This window comes from Globicephala melas, chromosome 4 (assembly GCF_963455315.2).
Source record: "Globicephala melas chromosome 4, mGloMel1.2, whole genome shotgun sequence".
Classification (NCBI taxonomy): domain Eukaryota; kingdom Metazoa; phylum Chordata; class Mammalia; order Artiodactyla; family Delphinidae; genus Globicephala; species Globicephala melas.
Genome location: NC_083317.1, coordinates 176,382 through 201,974, shown reverse-complemented (window position 1 = coordinate 201,974; position 25,593 = coordinate 176,382). Strand labels below are relative to the sequence as shown.

Sequence of the window (25,593 nt, the reverse complement as noted above, 5' to 3'; positions counted from 1 at the left end):
CGGGAGGATTTATGCATGCCAGAGAGGAATTTGGACCGGACTCTGGAGTCTAGACCAGTGTTGGAACAAACTCACATGCTGCCTGCAGCCAGGTGGGTGTTGTAGATGTGAGGTGACAGGCACAGTAGAACCTTCTGTGGTGGTGGAAATGTTTTGTGCTGTCCGGTGTGGTAGCCACTGGCTACTTGTGGCATTAAACACTTGAAATGTGGCTGGTGGGCCTGGGGGACTAAATAGTCATTTAATTTACTTTTAATTAATGAAAATTTAAATAGCCACATATGGCTAGTGGCTGTTGTATTGGACAACACAGCAAAGTGTGTGGTCTGCTAAAGGCATTGTATTAAAAAAGAAGAGTGCCATCAACGTATACCTTATGCAGTCTTCTACCCCAGCTCTCAACAGTGGGAGAAGATTAAAATGAGTGTGTGCGTTCAAGAACCCACAAAATCTTGAAAAGAGAGATGGCCAATTTTCTGTTTTTGAAAAAGGGCTAAGGGAGTGGTTACCCTTGGGTGCTTTATTTTAAGCAGGTCTTCCTTAATAAATGATGGAGCCGGCGGGGTTTTAAGGTATTAAGCAGCAATTGAAATATTCCTGTGTGATCTCTGTCTGTCTCTCTTTACTCCTCTCTCTCTCAGATTTAGAATGATTTTTCTGGTGGCATGTAGAGAGTGGTTTGGATGAGTGTGACATTGGGATAAGAAACGTTAAAGAGCATGTTGCCGTGCTCCAGGGCAGGAGACCGTGCTGACCTGGCTGGAGGCTGAGCCAGTGGGCTGGGGAGAGTGCTCTGAAATAGAAGCAGCAGCCTTGGTGTGAAGAGGGGCACGTCGGAGGATGACCCCTCATCGGGGGGCTCTAGGATGACTCCCGAGTTTCTGAAATGAATGCTGGGGAGATGATGGGTCTCTTCACTGAAGATGTGGGACACGGGAAGAACACATCTGCTTCATACCTGTTGGGCGTGAGGCACCTCTGGGAGATCTGAGGGATGGTGTCCAGGGAACATTTGGGTGTGTAGGACAGGCACTTTTAGAAAGGGCTAGTCTGGAAGTAGAAATTTGGAAGTCATTGGTACAACAATTGCCCCGTCTGGAGAACTGAAAAATGCAAAGAGGCCTAGGATAAACCCTCGAGGGACTCAAGCCCCAGAGGGAAAGGCAGAGCGAGGAGACCACAGAGGAGACTGAAGAAGGAAGACACCACAGCAGGAGCAGAGCAGGGGTTGGGCCTCTGTGCACAGAGGCTGGAGAGGGTCTCTAGCCAGGGAGCATTTACTTGGGGTGGAGGATTTTCTAGGTCAATATGCATGACCAGTCATCAGGTGAAGATGACTCTCCTTCCCCAGATGTCACGGAAATGGTAGCAGTTTTAAAAATTGAAAGGAAATTGACAGCAGTCTAGATTCTGGAAAGTCAGAAAGGTCGGTCGGCACAGTGAGCAAGGTCGGGGCGGGAGCGGGGAGGCAGGGCTGAGGCGGGGAAGCCTCTGCACTGGGGAGGAGAGGGTGCCTTTCTCAGGGGTTTCCGGAGTCCGCCACGCCACTGCATTGGGAGGAAGGGGTGCCCAGAGGGCAGGCCCGCCGCTGCCTCAGCAGCACAGTTTCTCACTCACATTCCTCAAAAGAGTTCGCTCGAGTGGAAGCTGTGCAGCTGAAAAGTTGGGAAACCCTGGAGGGGATGATATTTAAGTTCTCCTTTCAGCTGCAAGAGTGTTCTGCATTCTGGTTATGAGCATCCAGTGTGAATCATACCATAGTGTCGCTTTATCTCACCAAGGGATGTTTAAAAGCAACCTGCACGTGGCTGTTTATAGGGGCTTTATTCATTTATTCATTCAAACTTGGAAGCAACCAAGATGGATGTCCTTCAGTAGTTGAATGGATAAATAAACTCTTACATTGAGACAATGGAACATTATTTAGCACTAAAAAGCAATGAGTTATCAAGCCAAGAAAAGGCACAGAACAATCTCAAATGCACGTTACTCAGTGAAAGAAATCAATCTGAAAAGGCTACTGATTCCAACTATTCTGGAAAACTATGGAGACAGTAAAAAAGGTCAGTGGTTGCCAGGGGTTCAGGTGTTCAGGGGGTGGGGAGAGGGATGAATAGGCAGAGCACAGAGGATTTTTAGGGCAGTGAAATACTCTGTATGGTAGCGTAATGATAGATACATGTCATTATACGGTGGTCCAAGCCCACGGAATGTATGACAGCAAGAGTGAACCATATGGGCTTTGGGTGATGATGACATGTCAGCGTAGCTCATCATCTGTGACAAATGCACCACTCTGGTGGCAGATGTTGATATTGGGGGAGGCTGTGCATGTGGTGGGCAGGGGATGGATGGGAACTCTCTGTGCCTTGCCCTCAATTTTGCTTGTGACCCTTAAACTGCTCTAAAAAAAGTAAAATAAAGCAAAAGAGAGAAGGAAAAAAAAAACCTGGAAAATAAATCTACAAGCCCAGATGGTTTCACTGACAAAATTTATCAAACATTTAAAAAAGAAATAACACCAATTTTACATAGTCTCTCTCACGTATATTTTAACTTTTAATTTTGGAATAATTTTAATCTCATAAGAAATTGCAAAAATAGTACATAGAATTCATTCAGTTTCCCACAGTAACATCTTATATAGCCATAGTACATTATCAAACCATATTCCATATATTCTTAATTATAAAAGATTATATGATTATTGTGTTAAAAGATTTAACGAGTTCAAAAGTGCATGAAGTAAAAAGCGAAATCTAACACCCACCCCAAGCCAAATAAATAAATCACTTCCTAGGGGTAACCACTGCTAATAATTTGTTGGGTACCCCTCCAGACATTTTGTGCACATACAGAAATACATATACCTACATGCATGTGAATATAGTTTTATTTTTTAATTTTTTATCAGAATTACATCATTTCATATGTACATTGTTTTTCAGCTTGCTGTTTTTGCTCAGTAGGATATCATGGGTCCCGTGTAAGTGATACCCACCCCCTTCCCCGCCCCCTCAAGTACCAGAGTATTTTTTAGGACTCACAGTATCCTGTAGTAGTGATGTATGGCATCACATTCACTTCTTCCTACTTGTTTTCATGGACAGTTAGGTTTTCTCACATACTTTGCTGTTACATGTAATGTGCACCGCCTGTCCTCGTTCCTGTGACCTTAAGGAGCTACTGAGTGCCTTCGAGAATAGGTCTTTAGAAATTGTGTTGCTGAGGTAGAGACATGATGATAGCATTCGGGGTTTTGCCTTTATAATCCAAAGTGGATTTGGTTTGTGGCCGTGGAGGTCAACCCGAGCCACACATCGTGCCCCTGCCTGGAGCATTCCTGAGAGCAGCTGCCCACAGGCCACCAGAGAGGCACCTTCTGCAGATGGCCTGGTGTGTTTCCAAAATCGCCCTGGGGCCGGGGTGCCCACGCAGGGGAGACCTCCACTGTGTCTGGGATTCCCTCTGGCTGGTGGTCAGGGTCATCCCGGTTCTGTGCAGCAGACTGAGGAGCTTGCTCTGCTGTTGGTCTCTCTCTAGCGTTTACCGAACCTGGGGTCAGAAATCTTGGATGTGAGTCCCTTTATTAGTTCATTAGTTTTGCCCTGGAGTCTGTTTTGGATTCCATTTTGCTGTCTGTGGCTGGAAGCTTTGCATTCAGAGGTGTGTCAGGTTGGTGTCTACATTGGATATTTGAAAATATGCTAACTGGTTACACGCGAAAATGTGTCGCGGGTTATATTCAGTTGGTTTGGACAGCTTTCAGGATATCATGAGCACCAAAGTGGGAGTTAGCACGTTTCCTTTCTGAATGCTCTTGGTACCTTCACCATGTAAGCGTTCATTTGAAATGGGAACATGAGAAGAGACAGTTTCTAGAAAATGAGTACTTAATTTTAAAATATTCTGACATTGGAATTGACATATACACACTACCATATATGAAGTAGATAACTAATAAGAAACTACCATATACCACAGGGAACCTTATTCAATACTCTGTAATGACCTATATGGAAATAGAATCTAAAAAAGAGTGGATATACATGTGTGTGTAACTGATTCTCTTTGCTGTACAGCAGAAACTAACACAGCATTGTAAATAACTGTCCTCCAATAAAAATTAATTTTAAAAAAATTGAAAAAAAAATCCTGCAAAATCCAATGCTCTGCTTTAAATGAGGATTTATCTGTTTTAGTTTAGTGTTGCAATATTGTTTTCATTTAAATTTGTCTTAATTACATATTTTCATATGTTCTGGAGGAAACAAATTTTTTAGTAGATATTGTTTAAAAAAAACACATGTGCTTTAAATTTGTTCACAAGTTGAAACTCAGTAAGCAAAATCATACAATCATATCCTGGATCCAGTCAGGGTCTGTGAGTGTCCAGTGAGTGTAAGACAAGGACAGCGCAGCCCACGGGCCACTGCAGTCAGCAGTGGATTAGGTGTGCTCATTACATCACAGATTGGGTGATGATAAAGACGAAGTGCTTAGTGAAGAATTGACAACAGAGTGAGATTTATTATATGATGTCATTCAGGTAGAGTAAAGATACACAGACACAAGGCAGGATATGTTTTGCAGAACGTATTCAAATTAAAAGGCCCACAAGGCAGTAGAATAGTTTTGTGTGGGGTTGGTGGGGGGTCAGGTGCAGACCAAGGCCGAGTCAAAGGGTGTTGGTGGCAACCGGGAGCGGCTCTGTGGGCGCCCGACTGGGTGCGCAGTCCTCAAAGCGGAGGCTCTGTGCAGTGGCCTCACCGCTTTGCCTGTTTGTTTGGGGTGGGTGGGCGGGGGGCAGGGGCAGGAGGGGCGCGGAGTGGGTGCCAGGAGGGCTTGCAGAGCACTGGAAGATTTCTGTTGAAGACCACTCACCCAAAGTGCAAGGTACTCGTGGACACTGTGATACATGCTTCTGGTCGAAATAAAGTCTCCCAGACATGCTGGATCTGCCCTGAGCGCTCCAAGTTATCCAGGAAACCAGCTGCTGTGCTTAGACTGAGAAGTGTTTCCCTGCAGACACATTTCCTGCCCTGTTTCTGGGTAGGTTAATTCATTTTTAGGCTGTTCTTCTTTAGGTCCTATTCCCCGAGTGCTGGCCCAGGGACACCCCGTGGCCTGCGAGGGTTGGTTTCCTGTGGGTCCCTTACACCAGTACTTCCGCAGCTTGAACCTGCACAAGTCACCTGGGGATCTTGGTAAAATGCAGATGCAGATTCTGTCGGTCTGGGGCGTGGCCTCGGAGTCTCTGCAGTTTTGACTCTTGTCCAGAATGTCCTGTGACGGGAATGATTCGGCATGTAGCCTTCTGAGTCTGGCTTCTGTCACTCAGCAATATGCGTGTAAGATCCACCCAGATTGTTGTCTGTCGATAGCTTGTTCCTTTTTACTGCTGATTAGCATTCCACTGTGTGGATGCATCATGCTTTCTTTATCCAATCACCAGTTGAAGGACCTAATGTTTCCAGTTTTTCCATTATGAATGAATTTTTAATTAAAAAATTTTGGGAACTTCAGAAGAAATGTAATTCTATTTTTCCATTGTTGTTTTAGGTGACATCACTCAAAAAGGATATGAAAAGAAAAGGGGAAAGCTGCTTGCACGTTATGTACCACTCGCTCAAGGTAAGGTCAGCACGCGTCTCGTAAAACCGATTTAAAATTTGATTTTAGAGCTTGACATTGGTAGTTTCATATTTTATTGAGAAGGTCTGGGCAAATAGCATATCTACTATAAGATTATAAAATCCAAAGGCATAGAGTATAATTTATATCTCTGGTTTGGTGTAGATTTCATTCCCAAATAGGATTTCTTTTATTTTTATGATCATAGACCATGATTATTTTTATGGTTTTAGTAAGGAACATTTCCTTACTTAGGTTTGGAACAAATATTATAAAGATGTCAGTTCTTCCCACCTTAGATTGATCTGTAGCGTGCACATTCAGTGTTTCAACAGAGTTGTTGGGGGTGGAATTTAACAAGCTAATTTTAAAATTTATATACAAGTTTGGGACTTCCCTGGCAGGCCGGTGGTTAAGACTCTGCCCTTCCACTCCAGGGGGCGCGGGTTCGATCCCTGGTCAGGGAACTAAGACCCCATGTGCCGTATGCGGCACAGCCAAAAAAAAAAAGAAAGGTTTATAAAAAAAAATGTATATACAAGTTTAAAGGGCCAAGGGATTCAAAATATGATAAGAAAGAAGAATGAGGTGGGAGGATTTGCTGATTAGGGTACGAAGAGTTAATATCAAGCCATCGTCATTAAGACAGCCTGGTTTGGCACAAGGGAAGACGGCTAGAATGCAGAGCAGATCATGGGCCCAGACAGACATGCACCGCTGTGGAGACCAGGCTTACGGTGGAGGTGGTGTTGCCGCTCCCGGTGCTGGCACAGTTCCTTAGGACACGGAAACCAGATATTAAGGGCCTAAATGAGAACGGCAAAAATTATAGCACCTTTGGAAGATCACACAGGAAAACTGTCACCATCTCTAAATAGGAGGGATTTCTCAAGTCCCTAAAGGTACCAATAAGCAGCAACTGTAAAGGAAAAAATTGGTAAATCGGGGTGTGTTAAAGTTGAGAATTTTATTCTATCACAAGTCCCCATGAAGAGACTAAAGACAAGCCACAGCGTGGGAGGAGATAACCCCAGCACAAATAACAGGAAAAGGACTAGTTTTCCGAGCCTGCAAGGCAGCAGCGTCAGCAGAGCCCTTTGCGATAGTGGGAATGGTCTGTAGCTCCACTGTCTGGTACACTGACCGGTTGCCACGTGTGGCCCCTGAGCAGCTGAAGTGTGGTGGTGTGACTGAGAGACTGAATTTTTAATTTAATTTTAATTAATTTCAACTTTAAAGAGCCAGAAGGTCCCCCAACATGATTTTTTAAAAAGCCCAGTAGGAAAATGGAGGAAACCCTAATAGCCAGCAAGCAAACGAAAAGATACTTACCTAAGCTTGGTAGCAGTCAGAGAGATGCACATTAAACCTTGGGCTGTTGGAGACGATTCAGACGGGTGTGCACAGCTCGTGGGACCTGGCAGAGTTGAAGAGGTGCAGAGGCAGCCGGCAGCTCTCCTTCAGGGACACGCATGCCCTGAAGAAACTCTGGATGCCTGCACCCTGTTCTTGTTCTGTGCACAAGAATGTTCATTGTTTTCTCTCAACTGCCAGGTGCTCAAACATCCATCAGCAGGATGCATACGTGTGTCAGCAAGGATGAATCTCATAAACGTAACGGGGAGTGATAAAATGATTACACGGGAATATAGCCTGTAAAACTAAAAAAACCACCGAACTGCCATTTCTCAAACCTTTTTGTAGCTGGTAAAGAAAGAGGAGGAGGGAAGTGGTCTTCCCTGAAGTGAGTGTGGCATTTCCGTGTGTGTGGAGACTGGAGGGGGCCACAAGGAGCTCTAAGGCACATGAGTGTTTGTTTCTTAACTGCTGCAGTTGTTACATTGAGTTTTTTTCTGTATAATAATTTTTGAACTGAATACATGCTTTATTCTGCCTGTATCGGTACGATATATTTTACAATAAATCAGTAACAAGAAGAATACTGAGGAGGTGCTTTATGTACTGACATTCATCCATCAAAATAAAGGAAAAACAACTAAAATTGAGTACAATTGGAGGAAACTATTAAAGAAAACATCTTGAAGCCCATTTGCCAGGCATCAACAGCAGCTGTCCAACGAGGCGTTCATGTGGCATCGTACTTCCTTTCCTCAGCGGCAGCCACGCCCGCCATGCCACTTCCAGGCCCTCCGTCAGGGTGGCCAGTGCCTGTGCAGCGCCACAGACAGACAAGGCAGGCGAGTGTTAGAGAGCGCAGCATGCCATCCTTGCACAGGTGCTGTTATTTTATACCTTGAAAACCTAGGTGACTCCTTACTTAGCTATTAGAATTAGTAAGAGCTTTGGTTTGATAGGAGACAGATATGCAAGAATCAATAACTTTTCTCTGGCAATATTGCTCTTTATAAAACAACTCACGTTCGTAACGGCAATAAACTATCAAATGTTTTTAATACATTTAGCAAGAAAGCCACAGGACCTATGTTAGGATCATGCAGTCCGTTTGAAAGAAATAACCAAGACCCTAAAATATGAAGAAATATACCAATATCCTGAATGGAAAAATTTAATATTATAAAAGTAGTAGTTTCCAAATTAATGTGTGAACAAAATGTAGTCCATTCTGAATACCAGTGGCTGATTTTTTTTTCCTGAAACCTGGCATTGGAAGTAATAACCCACTTGAAGGAGAAAAGTTCTTCAAGTAGCCAGTACACTTTTGGGAAGGAGCCAGTGAGAAAGGCCTGGGCTTCATGGTGTTCAGCCCGCTCGCTTGCACTTTCTAGTCCCAACCGCAGGGCGTTGGTGGACGGTGTGGAAGGCCCAACAGTGTAAGAGAGGGGCGTCTAGAAACGATTCGGGACAATTCAAAGGAGGGAAGATTTATTTAGTAACCGGCGCCATCCCTTTGGAGGCAACAGTGGGACCCTCTTCCTCTCCACCATTAGCGAACGTAAGCTTTAGAAGGATTAAAGCTCCAAATATGTTTGTAATTATAAAATACTACAAAACTCCAGAGAACATTTGAACAACCTTCGAGTGGGGGTTACAAGATAGGAGACCTGGAAGAAAAAACAGGTATGATTGTCTCCTTAGAAATGAAAACTGCAGAGTGATTGCGACCAGCCGGCCATGGCCTGGGGTGCGAGCACAGCCCAGGGTGGTACCTCCAGCTGAGCCGAGGCTTCCTGCAGGTCACCTGGGGGGGCTCCTTAGCTGGATAGAATTAACAGAAATTCAGAGAAGAGGACATACGGATGGGCAATAAACAGTAAAGTATGTTCAACCTCACTAGCAGACACGGGAATGCAAATTAGTGAACCATTTTTCTCCTGTCAGATTGGCAAAATTCTAAACCTTATAACATCCATCGCTGACAAAGACGTGGGGAAATAGCACATTGCGGGAGTGCGAATTGCTGTGACCTTTCTGAGAAGTTCTCTCTTGATACCTGTTAAAAATATACCTACTCTTATCCAGTGATTTCCCACTGGGCTTTGTATCTTCGTTGAATAAATGAATCGATCTCAATAAAAGCACTGTATTTTGGAGTAAAACTGTAAGGATGTCCATATGCATATATGTCACTTAGCAGCATGCCTGGTTATAGTCTGTAACACGTAAGATTCTGTGTTCTCTGTTACGGACTCTAAAGAAATTTTATCCAGTCACAAGAAGCAAAAAGCCAGAAGCAGTGCTGACCAGTATTGCTGTATGTCGCGTATGTGTATGTGTGTATATGTTCACACTTTGAAGAGCTGAACATGGATTTCCAGGGGGTGTCGCTGTCCTCTCGTGCTGCATAACTAACACCCCAAACCTGGTAGGTAAAACAACAGCAAGAGCAGCGCTTTGCCCCCAAACCTGCAGGTTGGCCTGGCTCGGAGGGCAGCTCCTCACTGCCTGCGGAGCCAGAGCTGGTGTTCTGGGGGCTCCTCAGTCACAGGGGTGGCGTCGGTGCCGGGAGGCTTGGGCAGCCGAGCGCCTGTGGCCCCCGTCCCCTCTGTCCTCTCTGTGTGTCGTCACAGAGAGCTGGGGGCCAGGTGGCCTTTCACGAGCAGCGTTGGAGGTCAGGACCCACCCGGGCCCAGGTGGGGATAGGCTGCTGCTTTTGGGGCAGTGGTAAGGGCTGGGGGCCCTGGAGGTGATTTTTCGGAGATGTCTTGAAACAAAGGCTAAAACACTGAACAGATTATTTTGTTGAAGCCCAGCTGAAGGCTTCACTTTGTGCTCTTCTCAGATACCAGCAAACTAGGGCTCAGCCCACACTGGCTGCATGCTCGTGCGCCGTGGCACGTGGCGTCCGAGGGCCTGGGTGTCAGGGCTGTGGGCGTGAGAGCCCGGGGGGCTGCGACAGGGAGTGGAGAGCTGGCCGGCCGCCCGTCGGGGTTGGTTGGCACCCGTCTTCATCCCTGTGTCTGAGGGCGGCTGGCGACACCCCCAGTGATGGCTTTGTGGGCTGTTTCCCACTGGGCTTGCTGACACCAGGGACACTGAAGGGGAGGGAGAGCCGGCCCTAGAGAGCCGGCCCTGCGTGCGCACGTGCCCAGCTCGGGGCCCAGGACGGCTGGGTGCCGGTGGGCAGTGAGGCCGCGGGGCTGCGCTGGGCTGTGGGTGGTGGGACTGGAAGCGGACATTGACGTCTACGCCCTGACCTCCAAATTCAGGGTCTTCTGGCGTTGGGGCCACCACAGCGTGCGTGGTCGTGCAGCGGGTGCTGTGCAGCAGTGGACGGGAAGCGTGGGCTGTTTTACATGGGTTTTTCCATGATTGGAAAAGCAAATTGTTCACAGCAGGTGCTCCTGTAAAACTGTGTTTCAGGAGTAGATCCATCCCTACAAGCAGAGACTAGGATCCCCGGGCCCTCACAAGCCACGGCCCCCGTGCCCGAACAGCAGAAGACGAGGCCCAGCCACGCCCGGGACGAGCGCTTCAGGTCAGGTAGGGACCAGAGGCCTGCAGGCCTCTGCTCGGACACCACGTCTCCGCTGAGGAAATTGTTTTCTTTCTTTCTTTTTTTTTAACTTTTTATTTTATATTGGGGTATAGCCGATTAACAATGTTGTGATAGTTTCAGGTGCACAGCAAAGCGACTCAGCTGTACATATACATACACGTATCCATTCTCCCCCAAACTCCCCTCCCATTCGGAAATTATTTTCACTTGAACCATAACTTACCACATCATATTTTTCAAGAAAAAAATATAACTTCCACATAATATAGTATGTTTTAATGTAGCCTGGAGTGTAAGTGTTCTCTTCTTAGGGGATGCTTATAGGAATCTCAGGAGAAAGCTAAATCTTCCTTCCCCCATTAGAATAATTTCTGTAAATGTTTGTGTCCATTTTTCTACCTAGATCTTTGGGGTTGGTATTGGTGGATTTGTGCATCAAGGACCCCTTTACTACTGTAGGTGTTTTAGTATTTTTTTCTTTCTCTAATTTTGGAGATTTCCTTCTAATTAGATTTCTGCCACTCTGTCAGTGCTTTTATAAATATTTACATTTGTCTCTGATATTTTATTTGAATCATCAGGACATCCATTGAAAAAATTTGTGCTTTCAATTATAGATTACATATGGATAACTTTTGAACACTCTTTTGCCTGTTTAACATTTTCACCATTGTGTGATTGTATATTTCCTTTGTATTTAAACTCTCTCAGTAAACCTTTGTATAAAGAAAAACTTTCAAGAGAGATAAAGAAATGGCCGTTTTGTTTTAAGAATACCTAAAAAGAACGTTAAGTTTTTAAATGTTATGTCAACATGGGAGTGTGATGAAGTGATTTGAGAAATTTTGATCAGATGATTTCTTACCAATTTAATATACATTTTTAAAAACTTCCTCACGCTGATAATAGTTTCTTTTCTGATTACGTAAGTGATACATGTAACATAGGATATTAGAAACGGCCCCATCAACATTCCACTGATACCATCTTCTTTAGCCCTGGGTACAAAAGCACACGCATGTACACGCACCGTAAGTAGGGTCACCAGAGGTCTCCTTCCTGTCCCTGCCTGTCCTCATCTCCCTGCTTCCTGTCCCCCCTCCATTTCCATGTAACTGACGTTGATGACCTGCTTTCTGCCCTTGTGAACTGTATCTGGTTCTCATTCTTTACTTTCTGAAAACAAGAATTTTATCATTAATGTGCTTTGCTCATATTTTCCGTAAGGCTTTGTCTTCTCTTTGAACTCTCTTACAGTGGCTTTTGTAGCAGAAGTTTTTAATTTTAATGAAGTCCAGCTTATCAGTTCCTTTTCATGAATAGTGCTTTTGTTCTCACATCTAAGAAATCTTTGCCAAACCCAAGGTCACAAAGATTCTTATCTGGGTTTTCTTCTGGAAGTTTTATAGTTTTAGGTTTTAGCTTTAGGTCTATGATTTAGATTTTAGTTAATTTTAGTATGGTTCAAGGTATGGCGCACAGCTTACTTTTTTGAATGTGGTAATCCCGTCGTCCCCGATGCCCTTGCTCCTTTGTCTAAAAGCGGTCGCACGCATGCGTGACTCTCTTTCTGGACTCTGTTCTATTCTGTTGATGTATTCGTCTGTTGTTATGGCAGAGCCGGCTCTCTTAATGGTTGTGGCTTAACAATCATGCGTTCACATCAGTAGTGTTATTCCTCCAAGTTTATTCCTTACTGTTGTTCCCTTGTATGTACTGTGCCTTTTTTCCCTCTGGTACTTTTTAAGATTTTTCTCTTTGTCACTGGTTTTGAGTGACTTGATTATGATGGGCCTTGGTGTAGTTTTCTTTGTTTCTTGTGCTTGGGGTTTGTTGAGCTTCTTGGATCTGTTGCTTTATACCCTGTAATGTTGATATTGTCTAGATTTTGAGTTGTTGGTTGTCTTATCTGTACTTAGGTTTTTGTTTGTTTCTAAGGCAGCAGTAACGTTTAAGGTGTGTGCTCAGCCCGTCACAGCCAGATCTCTTGCAGGGGCTCCTAGGTTTGTCTCTCTCCTGAGCACTGTCTTTCATGAGTGTTTTCGGTTGTATGTCTGGGAGTATTTTTATTAGACCCTCAAGTTTAAATGATACTTTGGCTGGATATAAAATTCTAGGTTCAACACTCGTTTCTTCAGCTGTGTTGCTTTCTTGCACCCGGTGTTTACTCCTGAGTAAAGTCCGTCTGTTTCCTGAGCCTTCAAGATGATTTGCTCTTTCTCTGGGAGCTTTTAGGATTGGCTGACTGTCTTTGATATTTGTAAATTGTACTTTAATACGCCTAGGTGTGAATTTTTCATCTTTCCTGATAGTACCCTATGAGCCATTTTACTATAAGGTTTCTAAATGCTTTAAAAACATTTTGTTGGGGAAAATTTGAACACGTACAAAAGTGGACTTGGTGGTGTGATGAGGCCCAGACTCGTCCAGCCCCCACAGTTCCTGCCGTGCTCAGGCTCAGTCTTGGCTTCTTCATCAATCCCCTGCTTCCTCCCTTCCCATGTGATTTTGAAGCACATCTCAGAGATCATGTTATTTCATTTAGAGGGCATAATATTCTTGGCTTCTGTATCTGAAAAGAATGCATGTTATCTCTAAAAGATAATGCCATTGTCACAAAATAATTAACAATAATTCCTTAGTATCAAATACCCAAATGTTCCTGTGGTTTGGAAAAAAAAACAGTTTATTTGGACCCAGGATCCAAATGTGGTTGCACATACCTCATGTGGCTGATGTGTGTTTCCACCTTTGATAACTCGGTCTTGGGGCCTGGGCTGTGGTCCGGCGGCTCCATGGCTCCAGCAGGTCACTTAGGGTTCTGTGTTCTCTCATCAAGAGGCACTGCAGGCCTGAGTCTCTCTCCTCCTTGGGATGCTGGCAGACCCATTTGTTCATTAGGGTGGCAAAATGGCTGGACTGCTTCTATGGAGAGAAACTTGTGCTCGCTCACCACAGGCACAGGAGAGCCTGGAGAAACGCTCAATTCTTTCCGTCTGTTTACTCCTTTTTAAAATAATGGGTTAGGTCACCGGCATCCTCCAAAGGCAGCCAATTACTTTTGCTTCCTCTCTTCCTTCCTTTCTTTTCTTTTATCTTGTTTTTTAGCATTGTAGTTGATATTCAGACCTTCCAGCATTTATCCTTGGTGATGTTCCAACTGCCCCATCTTTATGAGCCTTTGGGAGCGTCTCCACATCGGCTCTGGCATTTGGGTCACTGGGCCGTGTACTTACGGCTGTTAGGATGCAATGCTCCAGGCTCCCCTGTGTGCTCCCTGCCCCCACCCTAGAATCCACCATGTCTCAGGGTGCTTGCAGTGAGGATGGTACTTTAAGACCACAGTCTGGGTGGTAGGGATGCTCATTGCTGTTGGGCTTGTCATCATTCCTAGACATTGTTAGGGACAGAGGTTAAGACATACTATCTAAAGATAAAATGCCACATGTGTTCATGCTGATAATTTTCACTCAGATTCAGGACTGCAGGGTTTTCCCTCACTTGTGGTCTCTATTTGTGTCTCTTGTTTCCCTCACGAGTGTCTTGGTCTCCAGGGAGGGGCGATGGAGCGAGACCGTCAGGCCCCTCTTTGTTTGCTCTCTCACACTCGACCACAAGCGTGGCAGTGTGGCGGGGCCCCTGTGACCACCAGCAGCAAGACTGCAGGAGAGCCTGCGTTCCCTGTGCGGTTCTGCCGTCCTGGGGCTTGTCTGGGGTAGCGGCTTGACGGTCTGACCACAGGGCTTTAGCGCCACTTGGAGTGGTTTGTGCCACAGTCAGAGCACATTAGGTTCATGTTTCATATTATTTTCAGTTTGGAGGATTTCTTCTTTTTGATTTAAATCTGAAAGTATTTCCAAAGTCAAATCTACAAGCCGAGGAATATTTATGGAAATCTAGGACCAATGTGTGGGACCCACGTGTAGGCTGAGCTTGTGTTCCTTTTACACTCAGTGAAAACAAATAAAGACGTGAACCATGGTTTTGTTACTTCATAAGGAATCTTGTAACACGTGTTTTTGTTGCTGTTCTTTCCGTGCAGATGTTCATACCGAGGCCGTGCAGGCAGCTTTGGCCAAATACAAAGAGAGGAAGATGCCCATGCCTTCCAAGAGGCGCTCCGTCCTCACACACATGGCCGTGGAGGCCTACACACCTCCAGGTACTGGGCAGGGTCACGGTGGCCTGGGAGGGGTTTCCCGTTGGGGCGGCACAGCCTCCAACTGTAGTGAAGAGTGTGTGTGTGGGGGTGTGTGTGTGGGGGGGGGGTGCAGGCTTGCTTTCTACAGGACATCTGTGTATATTTTAATTTTTTCACTAAGATGCAGTTTGTGTCTTTTAGTAAAGAGAGGAACCTGGAGTACGTACTTCATGGAATGACAGAGTTCCCTGAATTCAGAATTCTAAAATTATTCTCATCTCACTAGCTATTACTTGTTATGTTGTTACCAGGCCTTAAATGGGAAAGAATAAGGCTATTTGGAGGGTTATTTATTTTGTTATTGTGCTTTTGTTGTCGTGACCATTAGAAATGAAAACTTTTATGTGGAGTCTCTCTTCAGGATAGTTAGTATGTCTGAAGTTTCTTTGAAAACCCTGTCCAGGTGCTTGAGAGCACGAGGCTGCTGCCTGTCTGGTTATTTGAGTCACGAAACTGGTGACGTGCATGTTTGGTTTGAAGACATGGTAAAAAACCAAACACACCAGGTCTGCAAGATAAGCAGAGCGTTTTGGTGATGCTTCCTCACTTACAAAAAAAGTCTTAGAAATGGCTGTCAAATTCTTGTTTCTACTGAGTATAACCATAGATACTACCCAGTTTTTAAAGAACTTACTGGTAACTGTGAAACCCGTGATAAAATGCAGTCCTGCTGACTGGATGAAACCAGAGCTCACCTCACTTTTCTTGCCCGAGGCGGTGGTCTCAGGCAGGGGCTCTTTTCAGAGCTCAGTCACGTCTGCTGAAGGGAGGCAGGTGCCCTGGGGGTGGACTCCCGGGACCCCACAGCACGCACTGAGGCCGTCAGGCTTGCGGCTGGCTGTGCCTCCGGGCGTGGCGCCCCGAGACCGAGCCTCCAGGGGAGCCCGGCCGCGGGGCTCACGGCCGGTCAGACGCAGGCCCTCGTGGACCCGCGGGCGCGGCTGTGCAGGGGCCCAGGGCACGGGCCGGCTGGGGCCAGTGGGGACTCCGCCCCGGAGGACGCCCCCCTCATGCCTGTCCTCGTTATTCTGACCACAGACACGTCGTCCGCCTCAGAAGACGAGGACTCTTTACAGCGGCCCGGGCGACTGGCCTCCGCGCCGCTCCAGAGCCACGCCGGTGTCGCGCCCTGGCTCGACCAGGCCGTTCAGGGCTCGCCCGCCTCCTCCGCCGCATCCTGCACCTCATCTCACCCGGGAGGGCGGCCTGCCGCCGTGCCCAGTGCCGCCGCCGTGCCCGCAGGCCCCGCGGCCCTCGCCCGCGTAGGTCGGTACAGCCGCAGGGGCCCCTCCAGGCAGGGGAGCCCCCGCGCCCAGCCAGACCCACCTTCTCCTTTTCCTACGGAAAATGTCCTTTCAGTAACAAAAGTGGTTCCTGATGCTTCTGTGGTTTGGCAGCCCCAGCCAGACCCTGTGGCGTGTGGGCCTCCCCCGGGGTCCCTGATGAGTACCTGGTGTTTCCGCTCTGGAGGCGGCGGCCTGCACAGGTGGACAGTCCCTGATGATCGGGGGCCTGCCACCCGCACGTGGTCCCCGCCCTTGCTCCTTCCTTGTGTGTGCAGCTGGAGCCCTCGGTTGTCCCTGCACTGGGCATCCCAAGGCGGGGCTGGGGCTGCAGCCGCCGTCCGGCCTTTCTTTCTCCACGTACCAGGGTTAGACAGCCCTCAACCTGAAAAGAGATGTCAGTCAGAGCTCAGTCATACGGGTGCCCAGACCTTTTCCAAGTCACCCGGCCCTTTAAACTACATTAACCTTAGGGGCTTCCCTGGTGACGCAGTGGTTAAGAATCCTCCTGCCAGTGCAGGGGACATGGGTTTGAGCCCTGGTCCGGGAAGATCTCACGTGCCACGGAGCAACTAAGCCGGTGTGCCACAACTACTGAGCCTGCGCTCTAGAGCCCGCAAGCCACAACTACTGAGCCTGCGCTCTAGAACCCACGAGCCACAACTGAGCCCTCGTGCCACAGCTACTGAAGCCCACGTGCCACAACTACTGAGTACACGTGCCACAACTACTGAAGCCTGCGCGCCTAGAGCCCGTGCTCTGCAACAAGAGAAGCCACCGCAATGAGAAGCCCGCACGCTGCAGTGAAAGTAGCCCCTGCTCAACGCAATTAGAGAAAGCCCGCGCACAGCAATGAAGACCCAACACAGCCAAAAATAAATAAATAACATTAATCTTAGAAAGGAAAACATTGCAAGCCTTTCACCATTTAAAGTCATTTTTTTAAAAGCAAAACTAGTAACGTAGCTGGCATGCAAAGCCCACATACATTCTTGCACGAGTACCTTAAAAAAGTGTACTTCTCAGATGGTGCATCAGTATTGCTGGGGTCATCTGAACACCCTCTTCCTTCCAGGTGTGGAGGGAAGAGCTAAGTTGCGTGATTGCAGCCTGCCTGAGACCACACAGCTGGCTGTGCTGGAGCCAGGGCTGGCCCACAGTTTTCTGATTCCTGTTCATTTTCTTTGCTGTTAGCTGCTGTTCTGCTAAAACCAAAATGGTGCATCAGAGGTGTGCCCATGACTGGCCAGTGTTTTGGGTGGGGTCCCAGTGGGTTAACACCCCCCAGGCAGGCCCAGGTCTCAGGTGCTGAACTGCTTTTATGTAAGATCTTGGTCACTGGGCTGGACTGGGCATTGTAAGTGACTGACGTCTTCCATCTCTGGCCTCTGTGGGCCCATCAGGGACGCTCTTTGTTTGTCATTGGCTGTGTCACTGCAGACGTCTGCACATTTCTGTGGAGCTCGTGCTGTGAGTCTTGGGTGAGAACTCATGACGCCTCGACCTGCTTCTGGCAGGTGGAGGAGGCTCCAAGACCGCCGGGGTCGGGCTGTCAGGACTGTCCTGGGGAGTTTGCGTTACGAGAAAAGGCTCCTTTGGAAACAGCCTGCCAGGATTGTTTTGGTAGCTTTCCTGGGGGTCCTAAAATGGCTGGTGTTTATAGCCCACCTGCCCTCACACGGGGGTTTACAGTGGAGAGCTTGAAAACAGCTTGAGATGGATATATTTTCCTGTTTGTCACGGCGATTTCACATTTTGGAAATACACAGGTGCCTCCGGTGTGAGGAAAGCAGTAGTGTTTGAATGTTCTCTTCGCTTAGCTCAGCTTCCCGAAGCTCTCTTCTGCGTTCGACGGTGAGGGGAATAGGTTAGAGCTTGCTTGTATCAGCCATTGCCGAGCTGTCGTAAACACAGCTTCCTGGTGGGTTAGAAATAGAAGCATATTTAGCGTGAGAAACTGACCACAGTTCAGAATGTTTAAGCAGACAGCCCTCGACTCCTCAGGGTTGTGGGGTGTTTTGAACATAAGGTGTGTTTGAGTGGGCGTCTCCATCCCCGGAAGGTCCTGGCTGTAAAGACGTACAGGCGGGTTTGTCACCTCTGTGGGTGGAGGACTCCTGGTGTGCAGCTGTGGCTGAGGCCACTCTTCTCGCGTCCTGCTCGCCTGGCCTTACGTACGCATTGTGTGATTCGTTCTGGTAGATTCTAAACATCTTAACTCGGGCTCTACTTGGTACCTTACTGTTGTTCGTAACCTTCATATGCTACCTGTTTGACCTGAATTTTTAAATCTGAAAAATACTCCATTTCCCTCTCCTTGTCATAAAAACCACCCTTTGTTTTAGTTTCTGACACTAGAGAATTCTTCAATTTGGGCTAAGGAAAGAAGTGTAGAAAGGAGATGACTGTAAAAAATTGGAGGCAGAAAATGTTAGGTAAAGGTAATTAAAAATATATATCATTTTCAATTTTGGGTTAGGAAAATCATATACATAAAACATTTGGACACAAAGTAAATACCTATATTTAAAAGCAGTACGTTTAATTACAGTAGTTCAGTTTTGTTTTGTTGTAAATTTATTTATTTATTTATTTTTGGCTGCATTGGGTCTTCGTTGCTGTGCACAGGCTTTCTCTACTTGCGGCGATTGGGGGCTACTCTTCGTTGCGGTGCGCGGGCTTCTCATTGCGGTGGCTTCTCTTGTTGCAGAGCACGGGCTCTAGGCGCGCGGGCTTCAGTCGTTGTGGCTCGCAGGCTCAGTAGTTGTGGCTCGTGGGCTCTAGAGCACAGGCTCAGTAGTTGTGGCGCGCTGGCTTAGTTGTTCCGCGGCACGTGGGATCTTCCCGGACCAGGGCTCCGACCTGTGTCCCCTTCATTGGCAGGTGGATTCTTAACAACTGCACCACCAGTAAGTCCTAGTAGTTCATTTTTATTTTGAGTGTAGTTTGCTTATTTTTATGCAGCTGTTTAAGAAACTACTTTGTAGTTGAGGTTACCATTTGTACCTTTTTTCATTAATAACTGTTAAAATCACTTTTTTTTTTTTTTTGGCTAGATTTGGAAGGGCAGGGAAATTCCTTTTTAAACTGAAAGAACTTTGTGATAGGCGTACTTTAAAATGCTAATTTCATTAATATCAAGCTTTTTCAAGGGTTGTGAAAACTCTTGTCAAAAAGTTACGTTTTTCCAGGTGGTGTTTTCTGCTATGTTAATAGTGAGTTTGTGTTTTTCTGCCACATAATTTCATCTTTCTACATATTTTTAAAAATTCTTAGATTGCATACTGCCTAGGTTATGAAATGATAGATAAATGATTGGCATTAAAAAATTTTAAGTATCAAGGTGCCATCTATGATGGTGGGAGCATTCATTTGAAGACTAAAGAGACTACAGATCAGTATCGATTCTCAAGAGTGGACGAGCGTCACGCTAGGTCCAGACTCGGTACTTTCCTGGTGGAAGGCTTGGTTGTAGCAGAGATGCTACAGCAGCTCTCAGCCAACCAGTATCCGAACAGATAAAAATGCCATACAGTGAAAACGAAACCCAGAGTCGACATTCAGACAGTGGGAGGAGTGACTTTAAACATTTTTGTACCTGACGTAGTTCGTCTTTAAATGTGACATTAATACACTCCGCCTTAAGAACCTGATTGCAGCCTCTTGATAGTGAGGCTTTTGAACTGGCAGGAGGGATAGTTTTTAATCTGTGTAGGTTTATTCTGTGAAGACTGCAAAGGTTCGTGTCTGCATGACAGCCAACTTGCCTTTTGGGGGCGTGGGGATAGTTTATAGAAGCCTGGCAATTTTTCTCATAATACAATGAAAAATGTTCCAACAACAATGGATTTAAAATGTGTTTCTGCTTCATTGAGGGAGATTTCTAAGTAAAACCTCATTAGGCCGTCGGGAAAGGCGAGGTCCTTGCACCGTCTCTGTGCCGTAGTTGGTGGTTCTGGTCTAGTTCCCTCTGAGAACTGGATGGCCACCTGCACGCAGTGCTGTCGGGCCATGTCTGGAGTTCAGAGTTCACAGGATCCGATGTGCCTCGGTCAACCGGAAAAGCAAAATGAGGCAGAATGCCCCATGCCTTGCTTAGAGCTCAGCTAGTGAAGCTTCAGCCGAATGGGGTTTAAACAGCAACTTAAGGTTAGTGCTCTTCTGCATTAACAGCACCTTTATTCTGAGTTTGTTTTTCAAAAGCAGATCTGCACTCTGCCCCTCCCGATGTCACTACGGGCCTCGCACAGAATCAGCACACCTACTGTGAGCGTCCACAGCTGGCTTCTATGAGAGGAGCCCCTCGGGGGGGCAGCAGGAGCGTCCTAGAGACGGCAGGTGGTGAGCATCCTCTCTTCCTTCTTTTGAGACAGCAGAGCACAGGTATTGGACCTCACCTTGGTGTCTTCAGTTTAGCAAACCTGAGCCAGCCATCAGGTATCATCCTGGTGCACTTAAACTGCCCGTGTGTATATCTTGGGGAGAAATAATCAGGAATAGCTTCGGAATTGGTCAGATGGGGAAAGAGGGGAGTAGGGAGGAGAAAGCCTTCACATTTAAATCAGACGCCCAGAGTTTGGATCTACGGTACTGTGGGAAAATGAGAAGCTGGGGAAGTTTCCTTTCGTGGACCCAGTAGGATGAGGGCAGCCCTGCCTGGGACAGCAGCCCCGCCTGGGACAGCAGCCCCTGCAGTCTCCCTCCTCAGCAGCCTGTGATCAGTGCAGCCATGGCTGGGCTGTCCCACATGCAGGCCCCGAGATGTCAGCATGAGTCTCGTCTCCTCATTTGTACTATTTCCTTTTGAAACAGTTTCCAGTATCTTTTATCAGAATCACATGGAGTTTTCCTTCCAATGTGCCAAATTTGAGTTAAAGAAAAATCCAGAGTATCTCAGGAGTGTTTTATACTCCTGAGCAGTTGGTCAGATTTTGTTGAGGTCTTTCAACTCCTTGTTCAGGTGCAAGAGGAGAAACTAAGTCAACATGAAGCAGGCTTTACATTTGTTAGATAGATTTTAAAATTTTAATTTGTTACTCTCTAAATTTTCTTTTTTTAAATATTTATTTATTTATTTTTTGGCTGCGTTGGGACTTAGTTGTGGCACGTGGGATCTTTCGTTGCAGCGCGCGGTGCGCGGGCTTCTCTATAGTTGCATCTTACAGGCTTAGTTGCCCCGTGGCCTGTGGGATCTTAGTTCCCCGACCAGGGATCAAACCAGCATCCCCTGCATTGCAAGACGGATTCTTAACCACCGCACCACCAGGGAAGTCCCTATTTAAAATATTTTAAGAACTTGGTTGAGGTATAAATGACATATTTTCTACTGCACATATTAACGTGTGTAATTTTATCAGCTTTAAGAGACATGTACACCGTGAAACCCCCACTGCAGCCAGCACACCCAGCGCTCCTGGAGGCTTCCTTCCTTGTATGCCTTTGTAACAGCTCTTTGCTGCCCTTCTTGGCTTCCCTCAGACAACCGCTGATTTACTTCCTGACACTATAGATCAGTTTGCACTTTCCAGGATTTTATATAAGTAGAATCGCCCAGCATTTACTCTTTATTGTCTGACCTCTGCCACTCTGCAAAATGATTTCGAAATTCATCCATGTTCTTGCATGTATCAACATTTCATTCCCTTTCTTGATCTATTTCATCCTACAGATGCACCCTAGTTTATCTTTTCACCTACTGATGGATATTTGGGGTGTTTCCAGTTTTTGTCTATTAGAGGTAAAGCTGCTGTGACTATTCCTTTACAAGTCTTTGTGTGGGTATATCCATTCATTTATTTGGGGTCAGTACCTAGAAGAAAACCTGGATCATATAGTAGGTTTATGTTTTAGCTTTTTAAGAAATTGCCAGACTGATTTCCCAAGTGGTTGTACCATTTTACATCCCCACTGTTAGTGATAAGAGTCCCAGTTCTGGGCTTCCCTGGTGGCGCAATGGTTGAGAGTCCGCCTTCCGATGCAGGGGATGCGGGTTCGTGCCCCGGTCCGGGAAGATCCCACATGCCGCGGAGCGGCTGGGCCCGTGAGCCATGGCCGCTGAGTCTGCGCGTCCGGAGACTGTGCTCCGCAACGGGAGAGGCCACAGCAGTGAGAGGCCCGCGTACCGCAAAAAAAAAAAAAAAAAAGAGTCCCAGTTCCTCCACATCATTGCCGAGAATTGGTATTGTCGGTTTTTAAATTTTAACCATCCTAATAGGTGTGTAGAGGTATCTCATTATAGTTTTAATTTGCATCTCCCTAATGACTGATGATGTTTAGCATCTTTTCATGTGCTTATTTGCCATCTATATATCTTTTTAGAAGAGTCTGTTCCAATCTTTTGCTTACTTTTTAAAATGTGTTGTTTGTTTTCTTACTAAGTTTTGAGAGTTCTCTATATAATCTAGATACAAGTTCTTTATCAGGTTTACAAATTGTGCTTTCTCCCAGTCTATGGCTTGTGTTTTCATTCTCTTAATAGTGCCTTTCAGAGAGCAGAAGTTTTTAGTTTTGATGAAGTCCAGTTTACCATTTTTTTCTTTCATGGATCCTATTTTTGTGTTATATCTGAGATACATTTTCCTAACCCGAGGTCATAAAGGTTTTCTCCTATAGTTTTATGTTTTATGTTTAGGTGTATGATTCATTTTGAGTTAAGTTTAATATCAGTGCAAGGTATGAACCTAAGTTCACTTTGCTGTATGTGGGTGTCCAGTTGTTCTAGGATCATGTAATACAAAGACCCTTCTTTCCCTATCCAGTTTCTTCGGCATCTTTAGTGAAGATCGGTGGACCGCACGTGAGAGAAGCCTGTTTCTGGGCTCTGTACGCTGTTCCACTGCTTTGTCTGTCCTTATACCGGTACCACACTGTCATGATCATATATGTATATGTGTGTGTGTGGGGGGTTATATAATAGATCTTGAAATTGTGTCCTGTAGTTTGTCTTCAACTCTTCTTTTCATTTAAAAAATTGCCTTAGCTATTCCAGTTCCTTTGTATCTTAATATATAGTTTAAAATCAGTTTGTTAACTTCTACCAGAATTCCTGCTGGGTTTTGACTGGTACTTCACTGACTCTCTAGATCAATTTGGAGAGAATTGGCGTCTTAACAATACCATATGTTTCAATTGATAAATATGGTATATCTCTCCATTTACTTAGCTCTTTAAAAAAAAATTTCAGCACTGTTTTGTAGCTTTCAGTGTACAGGTATTGCACATGTTTTGTTAAAATTATCTCAGAATAGGGACTTCCCTGGTGGCGCAGCGGTTAAGACTCTGCGCTCCCAACGCGGGGAGCCTGGGTTCGATCCATGCCACAACTAAAGGAGCCTGCGAACCGCAGCAAAGGAGCCTTCCTGCCGCAGCTAAGGAGCCCACCTGCCACAACCAAGACCAGGTGCAACCAAATAAATAAATAAATATTTAAAAATGTGTACATTAAAAAAAATTATCTCAAAATACGTTATATTTTTTGATGCTATTATTGTACAAATGGTATTTAAATTTTTTTCCAGTTGTTTATTGCTCATCTAGAGAAACATAGTCGGTTCTTGTATATTGACCTTACATTAATTCTAGTAGTCTTTTTGGTAGATTCTGTAAGATTTCCACATGTATGATCATATTGTCTATGAATACCATCTTACTTTTCTTTCCAAATTGTTTGCCTATAGGAACATTCAGTTTCCTGGCTTTATTGCAGTTTCTAGGACTTGTAGTAATGTCAGTTAGAAATGTCAAGAGTGGACACAACTTGCCTCGTTTCCCATTTTAGGGGAGAGATCCGCTTTTCACTTTTTAATTGTGGTGTTAGCCATGGGTTTTTCATAGATGCTCTTCATCAGGCTGGGGACGTTCCTTTTTTTCCCCTAGTTTTCTGAAAATTTTTATCATGATTTTTGTTAAATGATTTTTAAAATGTGTTACACTCATCACATGGTTTTTCTTTCATAGTTTGTTAATATAGTACATTTCATTGACTGATTTTTGAAGATTAAGCCAAAGGTATGTTCTCAAGATAAACCCCACTTGGTTATGGTGTATTACCCCTCTTACATATTGTGGATTTGATTTACTAGTATTTTGTTAAGGATTTGTGTCTATGTTTGAGATAAATACTGGTCTGGGATTTTTGTCTGGTTTTGGTATCAAGATAATACTCATCTCAAATGAATTGAGCAGTGTTCCTTCCTCTTTTGTTCTCACGTCAGTTTTGTGTCTTTGGAGGAGTTTGTCCGTCTTGCCTCCGCTCCGCAGGTTCCCTCATTATGGGTTGGTGTGGGACCTGCGATGCTGTCCTGCCCGGTCCTGACACCAGCAGCTAGGGTCTCCTCACTCTTCATCTTAATCGTTCTAGCTAGAGCGTTCACTGGATTTTGTTTATCTTTCAAAGAACCAGTTTTAGTGTAATTGTTTCTCTCTATTGCTTATCTTTTTTTTCTATTGCATTTATTTCTACTCATATATATTACTTCTTTCCTTCTCCTTACTTTGGCTTTCCTTTGCTCTTCTTCTTCCAGTTTCTTTATTTTAAATCCAGAATGTGTTTATCGGGAGGTTTTTCTGTTTGTCTTGATTCAGTTGCTGCCACGCCTGCCCCTCCCACATCGTCTGCTGCTTTCGTGATGGCAGAGACGGTGCCACGGCCCCAAATATTTACTCTCTAGCCCTTTAAGAAAAAGTTTGCCAGCTCCTAGTACAGGAAAATAAGCAGAAAATACAGACAGTTCACAAAAAGAAATGTAAAAATAGTTCTTACACATGATGTTCATTCAGCCTTTTTCGCAATTAGGGAAATACACATTGTTGCTGGGAATGCAAAGCAGCTCAGCCTCTCGGGAAGAGCAGTTGGTAAGATCTGTGTCTGTGCTTCCATTTGGACCCAGCAGTGCCAGTGTAGGAGTTTACCCTGAGTGCACACCTCTAAAAATAAGGAAACGCGTGCACACGAGGTCGTTCATCGCAGCACTGTCTATACCTCCAAAATATTGGGAAGTACCTGTTATCCAAGCCTCTCAAACTGGTTGAATAGACCTGGTACATTCACACTGTGGCGGACCGCGCAGCTGCCAGGAGTAGCGAGAAGACCTTTATGACCTGGAATGAGGTGCTTTTCCGGGAGACATTAAGTGAAAAGGCGAAGAGTAAAGAAACGTTTATAGTACACCGCCTTTTGTGTGAGAAATAGGAAAGTAAAGCAAGCATAAATCTACTATCTCTATAGAAGGAAATGCAGGAAGGATAAGCCAGAAAGCAGTGGGCTGGTTCAACCCGCAGGTGCATGGGGTGGGGTGGGCAGAAGGACTTTAGGAGGGAGTGACATTTCTTTGAGTTTATCTTTCTATATAGCTGTGATTTTTAGAAGTACGTTCTACACATTCAAAACATAAACTTAATGGATGGAAGGAAGGGAAAAACCCTAAAACTGAAAGGAATTGTAAGTAAACAAACCTGATCGTATTTCCAAGAACTACGTAGCCACCCTTAAGAGGGTGAGGGGAGAGAGCTGACAGAGGTCAGTGATGGACACAGCACCCTCGGTCCGGGACGAGGCT

General features: G+C 45.5%; 1 protein-coding gene across 17 annotated transcripts in view; it reads left to right on the top strand.

The window, feature by feature from the left end:
* Positions 1 to 25,593, top strand: part of DIP2A (disco interacting protein 2 homolog A) — a 91,169-nt gene that overhangs the window by 10,510 nt on the left and 55,066 nt on the right. For 11 of the 17 annotated variants that reach the window (XR_009563632.2, XR_009563633.1, XR_004034891.3 and 8 more), the window contains exons 2-6: positions 5,563 to 5,634; positions 10,417 to 10,536; positions 14,595 to 14,714; positions 15,792 to 16,019; positions 20,240 to 20,377. Coding sequence is in view for 10 of the 17 variants with exons in the window: in XM_060297653.2 (XP_060153636.1) it covers positions 5,563 to 5,634; positions 10,417 to 10,536; positions 14,595 to 14,714; positions 15,792 to 16,019; positions 20,240 to 20,377 (678 nt within the window). In the remaining 7 variants the exon portion in view is untranslated. Of the gene's footprint in view, positions 1 to 5,562; positions 5,635 to 10,416; positions 10,537 to 14,594; positions 14,715 to 15,791; positions 16,020 to 18,860; positions 18,946 to 20,239; positions 20,378 to 25,593 lie in introns of those variants that run through there. The other 6 variants (XM_030835681.2, XM_060297655.2, XM_060297654.2 and 3 more) reach the window with 6 other exon arrangements.